The following is a 16,908-nucleotide window of genomic DNA, read 5'->3' as shown; positions in this document are numbered from 1 at the left end:
CAATCGAAACTTTTTATTTGAAAATTTCCACATCTTATTTTGACTTTACGGAATTTTCTACTTTCCAATTACAGGTGCAAATGTGGGTAAAGTGGCACCTCCTGACTCTGAAAAACAATAAAAAAAACTTTTCATATTATAACATTATGTTCGGTGTGAGCCTCTGTTCCATGTTGAAGACCGTACCTTGACCTATAATTGTTTGCTTTTATAAATAATGACTTGGATGGAGAGTTGTCTTATTGACACCTTTACCACACCCTCCTATATCTAATCAACAAGGTATTAAAAGATCTTTTAGTTTGCATTACTCTCTCAAAATTACCTGACCTTATACAAATAAGAAAGAGCTAAACATTTATATGAAAGTGAAATCGACAGGAATTTCCAAAGATTAAACCCTGTACGAACAACATAATTGCTAGTATTACTATCTGACATGTGAAAATGAGACAAGTAACAATCAAAAGCATCAAACTTCAAAATCTGCAATGCTGTCCTGTACCAAGTTAGGAAAATTGCCATTGTTATATTATAGCTCGTTTCTGTATGTGTTACATTTTATTGTTGTGTTTCTGTCATGTCGTAGTTCTCCTTTTATATTTTAGGTGTTTTAGTGTGTAAAAAAAAGAGGGACGAAAGATACCAAAGGGACAGTCAAACTCATAAATCTAAAACAAACTGACAACGCCATGGCTAAAAATGAAAAAGACAAACAGAAAAACAATAGCACACATGACACAACATAGAAAACTAAAGAATAAACAACACGAACCTCACCAAAAACTAGGGGTGATCTCAGGTGCTCCGGAAGGGTAAGCAGATCCTGCTCCACATGTGGCACCCGTCGAGTTGCTTATGTGATTACAAATCCGGTAAATAGTCTTAAATCGGTAGGTCACAATCATGAAAGGGAAGGGGATTGTAGTTACGACGTAAGGAACATATCCGAAATTATTTGTGAAACGGTTATTCCATAACGGTCAACCAACTCGTGATGGCGTCCGTAAAATTTACGGAGAGATGATTTCAACTTTACCATTTGGAACTCTTGGTTTAAAAGCTTCCTTGTGAGCAGCAACCCTCTATCAAGAAAATCAGGATAGGAAATGCAAGCACGGGAATATCGTATCAATTGGGAGATATATACCCCGTATGCAGGTGCTGCTGGAATGTTGCTACTTAGAAATGGAAAGTTCTCAATTGGAAAGCTGAAATCATCTCTTTTGTCGTAAAGTTTTGTTTTCAACCGACCCTCATTATCAATTTCTAGATGTAAGTCAAGATATGAAGCCGACTTGTAATCGTGATTTTTTTTTTTTTTTCTCAATGGATTTATTAATTTCGAACAGCGGTATACTACTATTGCCTTTAAAGATTAAAATAGGAATAAAAAAATCACTGCAGCAGTATTCCTGTAAAAAGTTGTAAGTAGCAGTGAAAAAAATATTTGGATGATAACAATTCGTGAATTTGACTTGAAGTTTGAATCAACAGTTATTTAAGGCATTGGGTCGATCATTAAAGTACATCTCAATAATCCGTTTTATTAAAACACCCATACTGTATGTGGGTTTTTTTAATATTTCATGTCGTCAAACCCAAACCTTCCGGCTAAAATTAAAGAAAACTTCTTACATGAACACCAAAATTATTATTGATGAAATAAGCATTATCTAGAAAAGTTTTCATAAAAGTATGATAATTTTATTTTGAACCAATAAATGATTGCTATGACTCATGTTCAATGTCGCGTAAGAATCCTTTTGTAAAGATTTTTTTTTAAATATCTATAGAAGTTGATAATTACAATAATGTAGGTCATGATTGTTGCAATTTCAACTTTATAAATAATTAAAAAATCGGTAAAAATTAATGTTATTTGAATAATCAAAAATTTAAAGATGATATTTGAAACATGAAAACCAATCTAAAAAATGATAAATCAATGAAAATGTGAGCAAATAAATTCCCCATATATACCAGGATGGAAATTTTATATTTGCGCTAGACGTGCGTTTTGTCTTCAAAAGACTCATCGGTGACGCTGGAATCTTAAAAAAAAAGTTAAAAGGGCCAACAAAAAGTACGAAGTTGAGAAGCAAACTGGATATTTGATTTTGTACTCACCATGACAGAATTCACAGTAATGTGCACAGTTTGCCGATGCCCATGGTTTGTAAGCTCCGTGGCATATTGTTACCCCATATTGGTTACAGTTTGCAATTTCGTCAATGCAAGGGCCTGTGTAAAGAACATGATAGAATATTTATTATATTTGCACGAATAAAAGGTTTATAAGGTTGTCTTATAATAAAAAATATACTAGATTATATTTTTTATTTATAATTATTTTATCATTTTATGTAATAAAATCAACGGTACCAATTTTGTTGCACCAAATGCGCATTTCGACAAAACATGTCTCTTCAGTGATGCTCGTGGCCAAAATATTTGAAGTCCAAAGCTTATATAAAAGATGAAGAGCTATAATCCAAAAGGTCCAAAAAGTATAGCCAAATTCGTGAAAAGAATCAGAGCTTTGCATGAGGGAGATACATTCCTTAGTTTATAATAATTTGTAATACTTTGTAACAGCAAATTTTAATAACACAAAAAATCCGTATTTTCATGCCAGTACCGAGGTACTGGCTACTTGGCTGGTGATACCCTCGGGAACTAATAGTCCACCAGCAGAGGCATCGACCCAGTGGTAGTAATAAAATCAACGGTACCAATTTTGTTGCACCAGATGCGCATTTCGACAAAACATGTAAATTGCGTTTACCTGGATTGATAAAACGACATCAGAACATCTAAAAAAAATGATTGTATCAAAAAAATTATGTTATATCGTATATCTCTCTACACAAATTGATAATCATTGTATGTATGGATATATGAAATTTGTTTCGTCGAAAGGTAAACCATTATTTTAATACAGTGAGCGAGCAATGAACTACCTATAGATTATAAAGTATGTTATTTATTTAATTGCTAGAAAATATGAGCAGTCTCACTTTAACGGAATTAAAAACAAATAATGATTCTAGCAGAATGATTTCTTTGTAGGGTATGGACTGTTGTTTCACGATTTATATATAATAACCTATATATACTACAGAAGTATTAATTCAAATTTTAGAAATGCAATCATACTTTGAATGAGATTTTGTGTTCTACCAAAAATGACTGTGAATTGGGTATCAAACCATTTATAAATACAAAGAAATTCAGTAAATGGCTAAATTTGTATAGTGTGTACAATTCATGTTCAGCATTTAATGTGTGTATTGTCTATGAGGTAGTATCTCGGATTGAATTTAGAAAACATCGGTACCTTCTTTAGAGTTGAGTAAGGATGTGATCATTTCTGTGTCATCTTTAATTTTGATGAAACTTGTTTCTCGTCCTTGTCTCTTATCAACTCTTTACTTTTGAACATTTTTCTCTTTTCTTCATAGTTTTTCTCTATTTTCTCTACTATTGTGTTCGTAAAAGTCTTGAAATTGAAATGTGGTGGACAAATGATTAGTTAAAATTCAAATAAAACTATGTACGTACCTGCTGGAATGAATGGTGGCGTCAATACTGAAATACAATATTTTGTAACAATAAAAGTAAAGCATGTGAAATACGAAACCACTAAAAAAGGATTTTTATTTTTTAATGATCTCTAATAAAGACAAGGACGAGATAATATTGTTGACTATCTATTTTGTTTATCTCAACTCTTATAATTAATATAATAACTCCTCAAAAATACCAAAATTGAAATTGCGCCAGATGCGCATTATTCTTCAAAAGACTCATTTTGTGACGTTTTAATTAGGCTTGTGATACCCTCGGGGAATACAAACTCCACATACAAATTATATAAATTTTATAACCATACAGGAAGACTCATTTTTGAGACAGTTGTATACATTGAAACAGTGAATGATGCACATCAGAGTTTAACATTTAGATTTAGATAATCCTTTAAAAATTTAGCAAAAAAAAAACCAACTTTATGTTTGTTAATTTGTTTTTCTTCAAAAGAGGGCGGATGTCCTTCTTTTATTTTCATAAGGAATGAGCTATTTATGCTTCGATTTTATGAATGTTTATGAAATAAACCAGCTGTATTGTGTAATGATCGTTTGTATTTTTAACGAAAGAGTTAGATTTTTACAATATCCTAATTATCGTTTACCAAGCTGGTATTTAAAACTCATGAATCGAAGAGATACTAACATATCCATGACAAAAAAGACGACAAAACGACAAATAAATCCACAATAGGATACATAAAATAAGATTGGAACAAGAACCCCACCATACACATTCAAGTGGCTTGTGTCATGTTGGTCATAATTGGAAAAAAATAAATCAAGTTATAACTTACATGTTGTTGTTGATGCTGTTGTCGTTGGCGGTGTTTGTGTTGTAAATACTTCAAAAAGAATAATAGATAAGTCCTCAGATAAATTAGGCCTGAGTAAATTGTTCAAAACTGTATCAAAACTGCTAGATCAAAAACATGCAGATATTATGGCATTTGTGATAAATAGAAATGCCGAATGAATATTTCTATTTCTTTATGCCCGCGTCACACTGTCCCGATTTTACGCCGATGGCAACACGATCATGGAAATTTTGAAAATCGGGACTGATCGTATCCAGATCGGGCTATTCGTAGTGCCATCTTTAACCATCGTAGAACCATCGGCCACTCTTTCTAGCCTTCGGGGGCAACTTCGGGAAGGGTTCTAAATTTTTTAACATGTTATAAAATCCCCGAAGGTGCGTCCGATGTTAAGGGTTCGTATTGAGTTCGTATCACCATCCTCACCATCGTAATATCACCGGGAATGCATCTTTGAACATCGTATTGCATTCGTGTTTCGATCGTTTCCATCGGGCAGTTTTGCCTTTACGATGTCTACACGAATGAATCACGAAGCTACCCGAAGGTCTTACGATGGCAACACGACTTCGTGACGACCTCGTAATCCCGTCGTATTGCCATCGAATAAAAGAACGAAGGCGACAAGATGGAACTACGACGGCAATAAATCCAGCTTAATGTAAGTTAATGTTCGCGCTAAAATACATGTTAAGTGCCATGCGCGATATGCACTGGTCAGTCTAATACGACAGTTACGAAAGATATTTACCAAACATGGAGCTCATATCATATGATTCTATGAGAACAAGAAAGGTGACAGCGTTGTTTCTATTAATTCAAATGGAACAAGAAATGCATCTATTACAGACTCAGGATTTACTTTTACAAGTAAAATATTATTTTTTGTCAATTTTTCATATCAAGTAACATAATGGAAATCATAAACGCGCCTTGTGCACCAACACTGCAGGTACACGTATATAGAGAAACCAACTTTTTCTTAATTATTCTGAATTTTTATGTATCGTCTGAGTTGTTGTCACACAAATGTTTACTCCATAACCATTTTGTTTCCTATATGTCATATTTTGCTACATTTGTTGCTTTCCCTACATCCTTCCTTTTGTCAATATTATTATGATATTCTCCTGGAAAGAGCTCTTTTTAATAAAAGGGATCAACGAACCCATTAACTTACCTTTAAGATAGATCAGTTAACATGGGCATACTTATGTTTTAAATTTTGTATACTGCCTTAATGATCACATATATAATAATAACTGTTTAAATTTGTTTGCTGGGCATTAATTTACCAATTATGGATTCGGTAATTTCCGCTAAAAAAACGAAGTTTACCGAATGATCTCATCATTCATAAATCTCATCATACATCAATCTCATCATACAACAAAAAACGTATAATGTTGTGAACACTTAATATAATGTTGTGAGCACTTAATATAATGTTGTGAGCACTTAATATAATGTTGTGAGCACTTCATATAATGTTGTGAACACTGCATATAATGCTGTGAGCACTGCATATAATGCTGTGATCACTTCATATAATGTTGTGAGCACTACATATAATGCTGTGATCACTTCATATAATGCTGTGAACACTGCGTATAATGCTGATTATTAACATAAGGCAGTCGTGGCGTTCCATAGTACACGACGTCTTTTAGACATCGTATGGCCATCGCGCCATCATCGTAATCCATCGTGTAGCCTTCGTGATCCATCGTGTAGGCTTCGGCTGAGATATGAAGCTTAAATATCTGTCTTTGGTTAACCTTCGTATGTCCATCTTTTGCTTTCGTATTTAATTTCGGCACCATCGTATAGACTTCGTTATTCATCGTACTTGCTTCGGTCACTTTTTGGTATCTTAACGAGATCGGGACCAACTTCGTACGAACTTACAATTTTCGCATTCGGGTGTCAATCGTATATAAAAGTCGGAACAGTGTGACCCGGGCATTAGTAAATCGTTCACTTTTTTTAAATCAGATAAGTGCATCAATCGAGAAACTGAAATTACGAAATCGATCAAAAAGGAGACAAAGCAAGAATAGTGAGACTTAATACATACAATAAGAAACATACAAAATCATGTGTATTTTTTTCGATAAACATTCACATTGTAAGATCATGGCTATAATATTTTTTTTAAATGTTTTATATGTAAATACTTCATTTCTTTCGGAATTGCAAGTGTAAAAAATCGTTTCAGTTAAATTGTTGTCTTGATTGTCACAACGTTACAGAGATGCCTTCAACACGTAAGGAAAGATAACACATACTAGTAATTGCATGTTCGAGACAATCCTTAATATCGACTGTTTGAGACGGAATCTTTGCTTGAATTCGATATTTCTGAACATAGGTCAAACAGATGCGAGTAATGTCAACAAATTACATAATTTGACTGACAGAGATCTATAATTTCGTTTTGATATACAGAAATGATACAAACATGTGGCAACAATTGGATACATCATGTTATTTGTAAAATAACTATGTCCTCGAAATAAAGAATAGATATAGAAAATATTTCGGATTGACTTCATAGCATTTTCGTATGTAGTCAACGCATTCTTGACTGATGACAACTCAACAATATACTTTCACTGTTGTTATAACAAGTGGAGAACGTTCAAATAATGTTTTACACTAAATGACACTGTAGACATAATGGCATTTGTCAAAACAAACTTACCTAAATTACAGGCGATTGAATGTATTGCGTCATATATATGACTCAACGAGTCAAAATCAGTAGCATACAAAACATAGGCTGGGTCTGAAGCCATCTTGTTTAGTTCAGCTTTGTCTGCATGGCCAATTCCAACTACAATGATCTCAACATTTCTTTGTTTAAGTCGATTTGCCTCAAAGGCAGTTTTCGGAGGGTGTGCCGATTTACCATCAGTAATAATCACTAGAATGTCTCGGGCATCTATTCTGTTCCCTGAGGCAGAGGTGAAAGTGTTTTTCTCAATATAAGTCAGTGCTATATCAGTGTTTGTACCACCTGACTGATAAGGGATGTTTTGAATGGCATTGCTCAGAGAACTCTTATCTGTGTGCTTGTTTAATGCAAATTGAAAATGGGGTTGAGAAGAAAATGTAATAACACCAACTTGTGCATCGTTAGGTCCAATTGTAAAATGGGAGACGGAATTCGAAACGAAACTCTTCATCTTCCTAAAATTGGCAGATCCAACAGATCCGGAAGCATCAATCATGAAAGCTAAATCTATTTTGTCATGGCACTCTGTAATATTCAAATGATGATTAGAAAAATAATCATATAAACAAATAAAATAAATCTAAAATTGTGTACTACAATATCGTAAACTCTTGTCCACTGTGATAATTTCCAATACTGGTAACGTTTAACGGCTAAATCATACTATTTTTTCAACAATACAAGAACTGTTGTTTCTATAGTATTAAGGTGTATCAAAACTTAGATTCAAACATTTGATGTTTTTAAATCTTTTAGTTTTTAAAATCATACACGAAATGACTTAATGATATGGGGACCAAATGAGAGCCCTGACATTGGCTCGGTTTTGAGTTCCAACTCTATAGTGTTTTATGGTAAATTGTCTGATGGTTTTTTCCCATAGATCATGATGGTTTCTGTTGTATTTGATCAATTGTAAAATTTGACAATGATTGTCCTAAATCTAGTACAAATAAAAAAAGTCTTTAACATATTGCAGTTCATGCTCCACCAGTGATACCTGTTAACGTATACGTTACAATATTCATGATATGGTTTTTTTAAATTTAAACACAACAAAAACTGGTCCATAGTACACGAATGTCCCCCTCGCACTGTCATTTTCTATGTTCAGCGGACTTTGAATTGAACTCAAATTTAGATACCAAATAAGAAAGATAATATCAATAGGAAATGTGTACTATGTTTCAAGTTCATTGGACTTCAACTTGGTCAAAAACTACCTTTTCCAAAAATGTATAACATGAAGAAATACATACGGAAGAACGAACGAACGAAGGAACGGGCAAACGGACGAACAGATTAGAAAAACATAATACCCCTCTTCTATGGTGGGTAGGGCATAATAAAAAGGACTCAATCCGTATATGTGTAAATAATTGAGCAGATTGTCTACTTATGTCGACTGGTTTTATTATCACCTTGTATTTGTTGTTTTTTTCTATTTGTGAAAAGGGCATGTTGTCAACATCTACAACACAAATGTGAACTAATAAAATTCTTTTTTTTTGTAATATGCTTAGAAACACTTACTAGGCAAGACTGTTGAAGTGCTTGATGCTATATTGATTAAGGCTGGAATTAAAAAAATATAATAAGAGGAAGCTGAACTGTATATTCATACTGCACAAATGTATTTTACCAGATATAAAATTATGATAAGGATATAAAGGAATTTCAAATGGAAATTAAAAATGAGAAATATTAACTGTAATGAATCCATTTCATTTACAATATAAAAGGCAAATATTAATATCATTTTAAAACTAATATCTATGAAAGGTATCAGGCTTATAATTTGATACGTCAGATACGCGTTTCGTTTATCTTTCACAAAAAGTAAAAGATTGTTGTTTGAAATAAAATAAAAAAACAAGTCATGGATTTTTATGAGATTATTTAAGCACCATTAGTTGGAGTTATGCGTGTGATCAGCAAGTTTATTACACCAAAAGACAGAAAAAAAGTTAATACAGATAAAACGATGATTCCCACGTTAACTGATAGTCGTTGACCATGTTCCATACCATAGGTTGTCTCATTTCTAGCCTCTATATGACATTACCAAATTCATTAGCCCTTAAACTTTACTAAAATTGTCTGTTTATAAATTTTGAAATTATCATGAAACTCAGGTTTCAACTCCCTCAGGCAAAGTTGGCTTTAGACGAATTTGGTTATTTATTTTTGGTATTTTTGACATATAGCTCTTCAACGATTCTCGGTACTTATACTTCTTCGGATATCAAATGTTTGGCTTTGAGCGTTCCTGATGAAGGTAAATCCAGAAAATCGCTTCGGACGCAATAAATTATAAAACGTGTTGTTTTCCATTTTTCCTTATAACGTCAAATTTTCTTGTTTTCTTCTGAATTGTCTATTGTGATGTCATGAAAAAAATCGACCATGCCTATTGACATCACATAGAAAGATCCCATCCTTTGTATGATCATTTGAAAGAAAGGATTGAATTTGTCTGCATATCGTTTAAAAATCATAGAGAAACAGAATCCGCCATTACATCTTGTTTACTTCGATATTTGTCCACTCTGGACAGCTAAACGGTTAGCGAGTCTCACGTTTTAAATTTGTAATTTTAACGGTCTCGAGTTGGAAAATTTTGTATCAAACTCGATACAGTGGTGGTAGAATATACGGTAAGATAAACTTAAACAGTTAGAATGTTAGAAAAATTCATTTGTAAAGAGAAACCATCATACTTTCATCTCTTGTTGGGTATGACAGTATGTAGTGGCTAATGTAATTGTTTATATTTTTTTTTATAAAAGGCGCTAAATATGTTTTGTTACATTAAATGCTTCATGTGTTTAGTTTTGACGGAGAACAACCCCAGTTCTTGAGAGTTTCGCCCTGCTTAGCCTTGAATTGTCATTGTGTTTTGTGTACTCTTTTTTTTTTGCCATTGCGTTGACAGTTTATTTTCTAGTTTCAATGTTTTTGAATGTCCCTCTGGTATCATTCACCACTCATATACTATATAATGTTTAAGGGCAAGGAGCTTCATCCAAGACATGGCTCCTCAAATGTATTTCTGACAAAATGAATGTTGAAGCAAATATAACACAGTCATATGTAGTTAATGAACACATATGCAGCAAATAAAGAGAATAAAAGTATTTATTTATGGTTCTTTAAAATTCAGATCTAGTGATAGTATTCAGGAACTGTTAACAAGGAAATAAGTCCCTCCCATAGTATAATGCAAATGATGAAATGAAAATGTCAAACTTTAAACAAGTAAACGTTTGACACCCTTAAACTCATAAACCATGACCAAATGTGAACGGCAAGTTAGTCTCTATGGAAATGAAAACTGCAATTGCTTATGTCTATGTTAACCAAATGTATTCACTAAACATAAGTGGTTTTCCTTACTTTAACATGGAAGCTAATCAAACGATTTTAAATTCGATGAACCAATGAAACATGAATAATTAGCCTGGGTGATATGATTCCCATGGATATGATATAAGCCAATGTTAATAGAACTGAATACTAAATAAAGAGAACATATCATACTTGCATCTCCTGTTGTGGATGTCCTGTACGTAGTGGCTGGAAGTTAAAGTGAGAATATAATAATGTTTTATATGAAGCGCTATATATGCTTTATTTCTTTAAATCGATATATATATATATTGTTAAAAAAAAATGCATTACGTACCATGGCCTTATCACTAACGTTTAGCTAAAGTTCATTAGAGAGATAGGGCCAAAAAATCTTTGTTGAAATAAGGTGTGCCAATCAAATATAACTGCATACCAAGATAAAACAAAGTAAGAACAATGTAATAAGTTACTTTCTGTTGTTATTCTTCATTCAGACTGCGCGACTTTGGTCAATGTTTATGAACCCTACATTTAATGTTATTTCAAATATATTGATATTTGAACATAACGCAAAGTATATTTCTCGGCAACTATTTTGATAACAATAGCTTAAGAAGTGAAATAAATCTTACCTGCTTCGGTTGTGTGTAAAAGTATGAGCGCATGGATAAATATCAAAACCATGATCCCTTCGGCCATTCTTTGAGGTCTGATTTATCTATCGTTTAGTCAAATCATACATATTTACCAAGATAAGCACTGCATGTTATTGATAGTAATTCAATTGTGTATATGACTGTGTCTAAGATTTTTAATCTGAATTATTAAATGTAAATGTATTTTGAGGATTTCATATCCGCCATGTAAATCGACTCCCTAAAATATATTAATAGGGAATAGGAAACAATCGATTAAAATCAAACAGGTATGAGCTGCTTGAGATAATTCCTTAAATTTGTTTTTTTAACTATTCATGAATAAATAGACAATAGGAAGATGACCAATGAAGCAAAAGAAGTGAAAGACGTAGGTACTCCTTACAGCAAATTCACATATCAAATAGTGTTCAAATATTAACCATAATTATTATGGAATATATATGACTCTAAAACCCTTATCAGATCGCTAGGACAAGAAAATACGAATTATGTCAAACAATTCATCGTCGTACCACATACTGTTTGAATATCATATTTAATATTGAAATATAGCTTTAACCATGCAAACTTGAAATTTGAAAATAAGGTCAAGATCAAGTGAAAAAGACAAGTTCAGCCTAATGAAATCGCACCATGCAAAAAGAATAAACAACAGATATACCGAACTCCGATTAAAATTCCAAGCGGAAAGTCCAAAACCAAGTGCTCAAATGCATCAAACGAATTGATAACAACAGTCATATTTCTGACTTGTTAATTATAAAACTCTCCCTTCTATGACAGTTAATTTTTAAATTTCATAATATTGACAACAATGTGTGAACAAAAGTAACAGGCATTATAGGTAAAAATGTCTAAAATAGGGGAACAGCTGAGTAGCTGTCAACATTGTGTTATAGTCTTCATCCCTATAAAACAAACAAATATGTTACACAAAAACGCATTTCTATTTGTGTTAAATTTTAATGTTGTGTTTATGTTGTCTCGTAGTTCTCTTAATTTGATGTTTCCCTCAGTTTTAGTTTGTAACCCGGATTTGTGTTTTTTTTTTTCTTATCTCAATCGAGTTATGAATTTCGAACACTGGTATACTACTGTTGCCATTGTATATAGACATATAGCACAAAAACACGATGATGGGATGTTCAGAGCCACGTCATATGTCACAAGAAAGCATTATAAAAAAAGGCATACAGACAAAGTACATTTAGCAAAAATGAAAGATATCATTTTTATATCTTAATTAATAAACTGTTATCACAGAGATATGTCTCGCCTTTTTGTAATTTTAATCACAAACTAATACATGTAAAGTAAGCAAACCATTCAAAGTCAATAGACCATGACTGAGGGGGCGGAGCAAAAAAATCTCCATGGCAATGAGATGTGGCAATGGTAATACAACTGCATACCAATTATCATTGACGCACCACAAGTGGATCTCCATAAACTGACCTAATCACAAACTAATACATGTAAAGTAAGAAAACCATTCAAAGTCAATAGACCATGACTGAGGGGGCGGAGCCAAATAATCTCCATGGCAATGAGATGTGGCAATGGTAATACATCTGCATACCAATTATCATTGACATTACCACTAGTGGTTCCCCATAAAACTGAGCTTATCACAAACTAATACATTGTTGACGCCGTCGCCGACGCCGGAAACAGCATACCTATGTCTCGCTTTTTGACTCCGTCAAGGCGAGACAAAAACTATTAAAGCATCGCCATTTATTTATTGATTTTCATAGATTCGTTGTCGTTTTATTATTATTTTTTCCCCTATCTCGTTGTGAATCTGCTTCTGAAATTGATCATCTTCTGAGTGTCACAATTGTCTCCAATACCCTGTCTGAATAATAAGTAACTACTCCCATTTATAAAGCATATTTACAATGGCGTTTAGTTCGATAAGGGTAATAATTTGTTTCTTTTTGATCAAACACACACCCTCAACCTATTTTAAATGAACTGGACTTAAATTATCTTAGAGTCTGTTCACATTCGGTAACGCAGAAAAGACACGTCATTCTTTTTTCCCACAAATGAAAAGCTCACATTTAACCTATGTTTTCCTAATTGCACATTTGTTATTTAAAACTATTCAGATTTAAGATTGTTGTTCAATATTGAAAAGTGGTAATATTATAACATGTACTAGTATTTGAAAAAGTCTATAAAAAGAAACCCTTCTGTGTCTCTGTCAGACGTACTAATCACAAGATTTAACATTTAGGAAAATTAACTATATACTTAAGTGTCAGACTATCAATACAGTATAAATTAAAAAAAACAGTTGCTTCGCAGGGCGCAGCATTATACGACCGCAGATGTAGAACCCTGAACAGATGGGACAAGTATGGACACAACTTTTAAGTTTGATACAGCTTTAAATGTGGATTGTGATTAAATAGTTGACACAACATAGGTTTATGTCATATTATGATTTGGACCCTTTGGACCTTAATGTAGACCAATTTGAAAACTGGACCAAAAATTAAGAATCTACATACACAGTTAGATTTGGAATATCAAAGAACCCCATTTATTCAATTTTTGATGAAATCAAACAAAGTTTAATTTTGGACCCCGATTTGGACCAACTTGAAAACTGGGCCAATAATTAAAAATCTAAGTACATTTTTAGATTCAGCATATTAAAGAACCCCAAGGATTCAATTTTTGTCAAAATCAAACAAAGTTGAAGTTTGGACCCTTTGGACCTTAATGTAAACCAATTTGAAAACGGGACCAAAAATTAAGAATCTACATACACAGTTAGATTTGGCATATCAAAGAACCCCAATTATTCATTTTTTGATGATATCAAACAAAGTTTAATTTTGGACCCTTTGGGTCCCAAATTCCTAAACTGTTGAGACCAAAACTCCCAAAATCAATACCAACCTTCCTTTTATGGTCATAAACCTTATCACAAGTTATGTTTAAATTTCATAGATTTCTATTTACTTATACTAAAGTTATAATGTACTGATTTCAATTCAAATTTCTAATGAAGTTTGCAACAATAACTGCTGATTTAAATAGTTCATACAATATTTAAATGTAATAAAAAGTGTTTGTTATCACTGAATGGTAAAGATTGTTTTAATTTATTAGTTGGTAGTTAAAATGAAAATACATTGTATATTGTATAAAACTATGATTAAAGTTGATTCAACTACTATTCTATACAAAGAAAGTTAACTCCAATTGAAAAATTAATTGCTATTTCACAATATTGTGCAATTAGATATTTCTTGCTATTGTGCAATTGAAAATTTCTTGCTATTGCACAATACTCAATATGATAATTTTGAATCCTGATTTGGACCAACTTGAAAACTGGGCCCATAATCAACCAGATGCTCCGCAGGGCGTAGCTTTATACGACCGCAGAGGTTGAACCCTGAACGGTTGGGGCAAGTATGGACACAACATTCAAGCTGGATTCAGCTCTAAATTTGGATTGTGATTAAATAGTTGACACAGCATAGGTTTCTGACACAGAATGAATGTGTTCTAATAAACTTAAAATTTTTCGTTTTCTCTTACAGCATTTCACTATGCTGTTGAATATTAATCCTCTCAAAAGAATGTTTGAAGAAATTTTCTTTTTATTTATGAAATTTCAAATGAGAAAATTGAACCCAATTTTTTTAATCACATCCCCCTTTCCCTTATTCCAAAACTAATCTCAATTAAAATTTCTAATGGAGTTTGCAACAATAACTACTCATTTAAATACATCATAAAATATTAAGATGTAAAAAAAACTGCTTGTTATCACTGAATGGTAAAGATTATTTTAATTTATCAGTTGGTAGTAAAAAGTGAATATACATGGTATATTGTATATAACAAAGATTTAATTTGATTCTGGACAAAGAAAGATAACTCCAATTAAAAAAAAACTTGCAATTGCACAATATTGTCAATTAGATATTTCTTGCTTACTATTCTGGACAAAGAAAAATAACTCTAATTAAAAAAAAAATTGCTATTTCACAATATTGTGTAATTAGATATTGCTTGCCATTGCGCAATACTGTGCAATTGAAAAGACTTGCTATTGCACAATACTTAATATAATAAATTTAGATCCTGATTTAGACCAACTTGAAAACTGGGCCCATAACCAAAAGTCTAAGTACATGTTTGGATTCAGCATATCAAAGAACCCCAAGATTTCAATTTTTGTTAAAATCAAACTAAGTTTAATGTTGGACCCTTTGGACTTTAATGTAGACCAATTTGAAAACAAGACCAAAAATGAAGAATCTACATACACAGTTAGATTTGGCATATCAAAGAACCCCATTTATTCAATTTTTGATGAAATCAAACAAAGTTTAATTTTGGACCCCGATTTGGACCAACTTGAAAACTGGGCCAATAATCAAGAATATAAGTACATTTTAAGATTCAGCATATCAAAGAACCCAACCGATTCATTTTTTGTCAAAATCAAACTAAGTTTAATTTTGGACCCTTTGGACCTTAATGTAGACCAATTTGAAAACGGGACCAAAAGTTAAGAATCTACATACACAGTTAGATTCGGCATATCAAAGAACCCCAATTATTCAATTTTGATGAAATCAAACAAAGTTTAATTTTGGACCCTTTGGGCCCCTTATTCCTAAACTGTTGGGACCAAAACTCTGAAAATCAATACCAACCTTCCTTTTATGGTCATAAACCTTGTGTTTAAATTTCATTGATTTCTATTTATTTATACTAACGTTATGGTGCGAAAACCAAGAAAAATGCTTTTTTGGGTCCCTTTTTGGCCCCTAATTCCTAAACTGTTGGGACCTTAACTCCCAAAATCAATATCAATCTTCCTTTTGTGGTCATAAACATTGTGTTTAAATTTCATTGATTTCTATTTACTTAAACTAAAGTTATTGTGCGAAAACCAAGAATAATGCTTATTTGGGCCCTTTTTTGGCCCCTAATTCCTAAAATGTTGAAACCAAAACTCCCAAAATCAATCCCAACCTTTCTTTTGTTGTCATAAACCATGTGTCAAAATTTCATAGATTTCTATTAACTTAAACTACAGTTATAGTGCGAAAACCAAGAAAATGCAGTTTGGGCCCTTTTTGGCCCCTAATTCCTAAAATGATGGGACCAAAACTACCAAAATCAATACCAACCTTTCTTTTGTGGTCATAAACCTTGTGTTAAAATTTCATAGATTTCTATTCACTTTTACTAAAGTTAGAGTGCGAAAACTAAAAGTATTCGGACGCCGACGACGACGATTGACGACGACGCCAACGTGATAGCAATATACGACGAAAATTTTTTCAAATTTTGCGGTCGTATAAAAATTATTGAATATACACGTTCTAGTCACTCCGGTTAACCAGAAATGTCTGGAAGAAAATGGCCATTAAAACTATTAATACGTTTTTTTACCTTTGCCTACCTTCTTAAACCGTATAAAATTTGATCAAAATCAAACACGTGTACAACAAAATATTTATCAGCCACAAATTTCTTATAGCAATTAATTTTTGAACACTTTAAGTCAACTTTTATCAGCCAACCTTATCCTAACCTAAACATCAAAAGGATAAGTTTTCTTCTTAACATTTTTCATATATTCAAGTTTTCTTATAAACCGGATTTTCCTGCATAAAATGATATTTGCTAATCATGGTACTTTTGATAACTATTTGCTATTAGTACTTAATGGTCGGCAGCTCAATAACAATAAAGCTAAAAGTCGTGAAAAC

At 32.4% G+C, this 16,908-nt stretch overlaps 1 protein-coding gene across 1 annotated transcript; it reads right to left on the bottom strand.

Annotated features, from left to right (window-relative positions):
- LOC134711523 (collagen alpha-1(XII) chain-like) lies at positions 1 to 11,281 on the bottom strand. Its single transcript, XM_063572155.1, has 8 exons — positions 11,129 to 11,281; positions 10,686 to 10,721; positions 8,679 to 8,720; positions 7,113 to 7,670; positions 4,388 to 4,435; positions 3,565 to 3,591; positions 2,131 to 2,244; positions 1 to 107 (listed from the first exon to the last, which is right to left on the bottom strand). The coding sequence occupies exons 1-8, from the start codon at positions 11,193 to 11,195 to the stop codon at positions 58 to 60; spliced, it is 942 nt and encodes a 313-aa protein (XP_063428225.1). The 5' UTR covers positions 11,196 to 11,281; the 3' UTR covers positions 1 to 57.
- Between the last annotated feature and the right edge of the window lie 5,627 nt (positions 11,282 to 16,908).

This window comes from Mytilus trossulus, chromosome 3 (genome assembly GCF_036588685.1).
Source record: "Mytilus trossulus isolate FHL-02 chromosome 3, PNRI_Mtr1.1.1.hap1, whole genome shotgun sequence".
NCBI classification, from domain to species: domain Eukaryota; kingdom Metazoa; phylum Mollusca; class Bivalvia; order Mytilida; family Mytilidae; genus Mytilus; species Mytilus trossulus.
The sequence above is the reverse complement of the archived record's forward strand: the minus strand, read 5'-3'. Positions and strand labels throughout refer to the sequence as shown.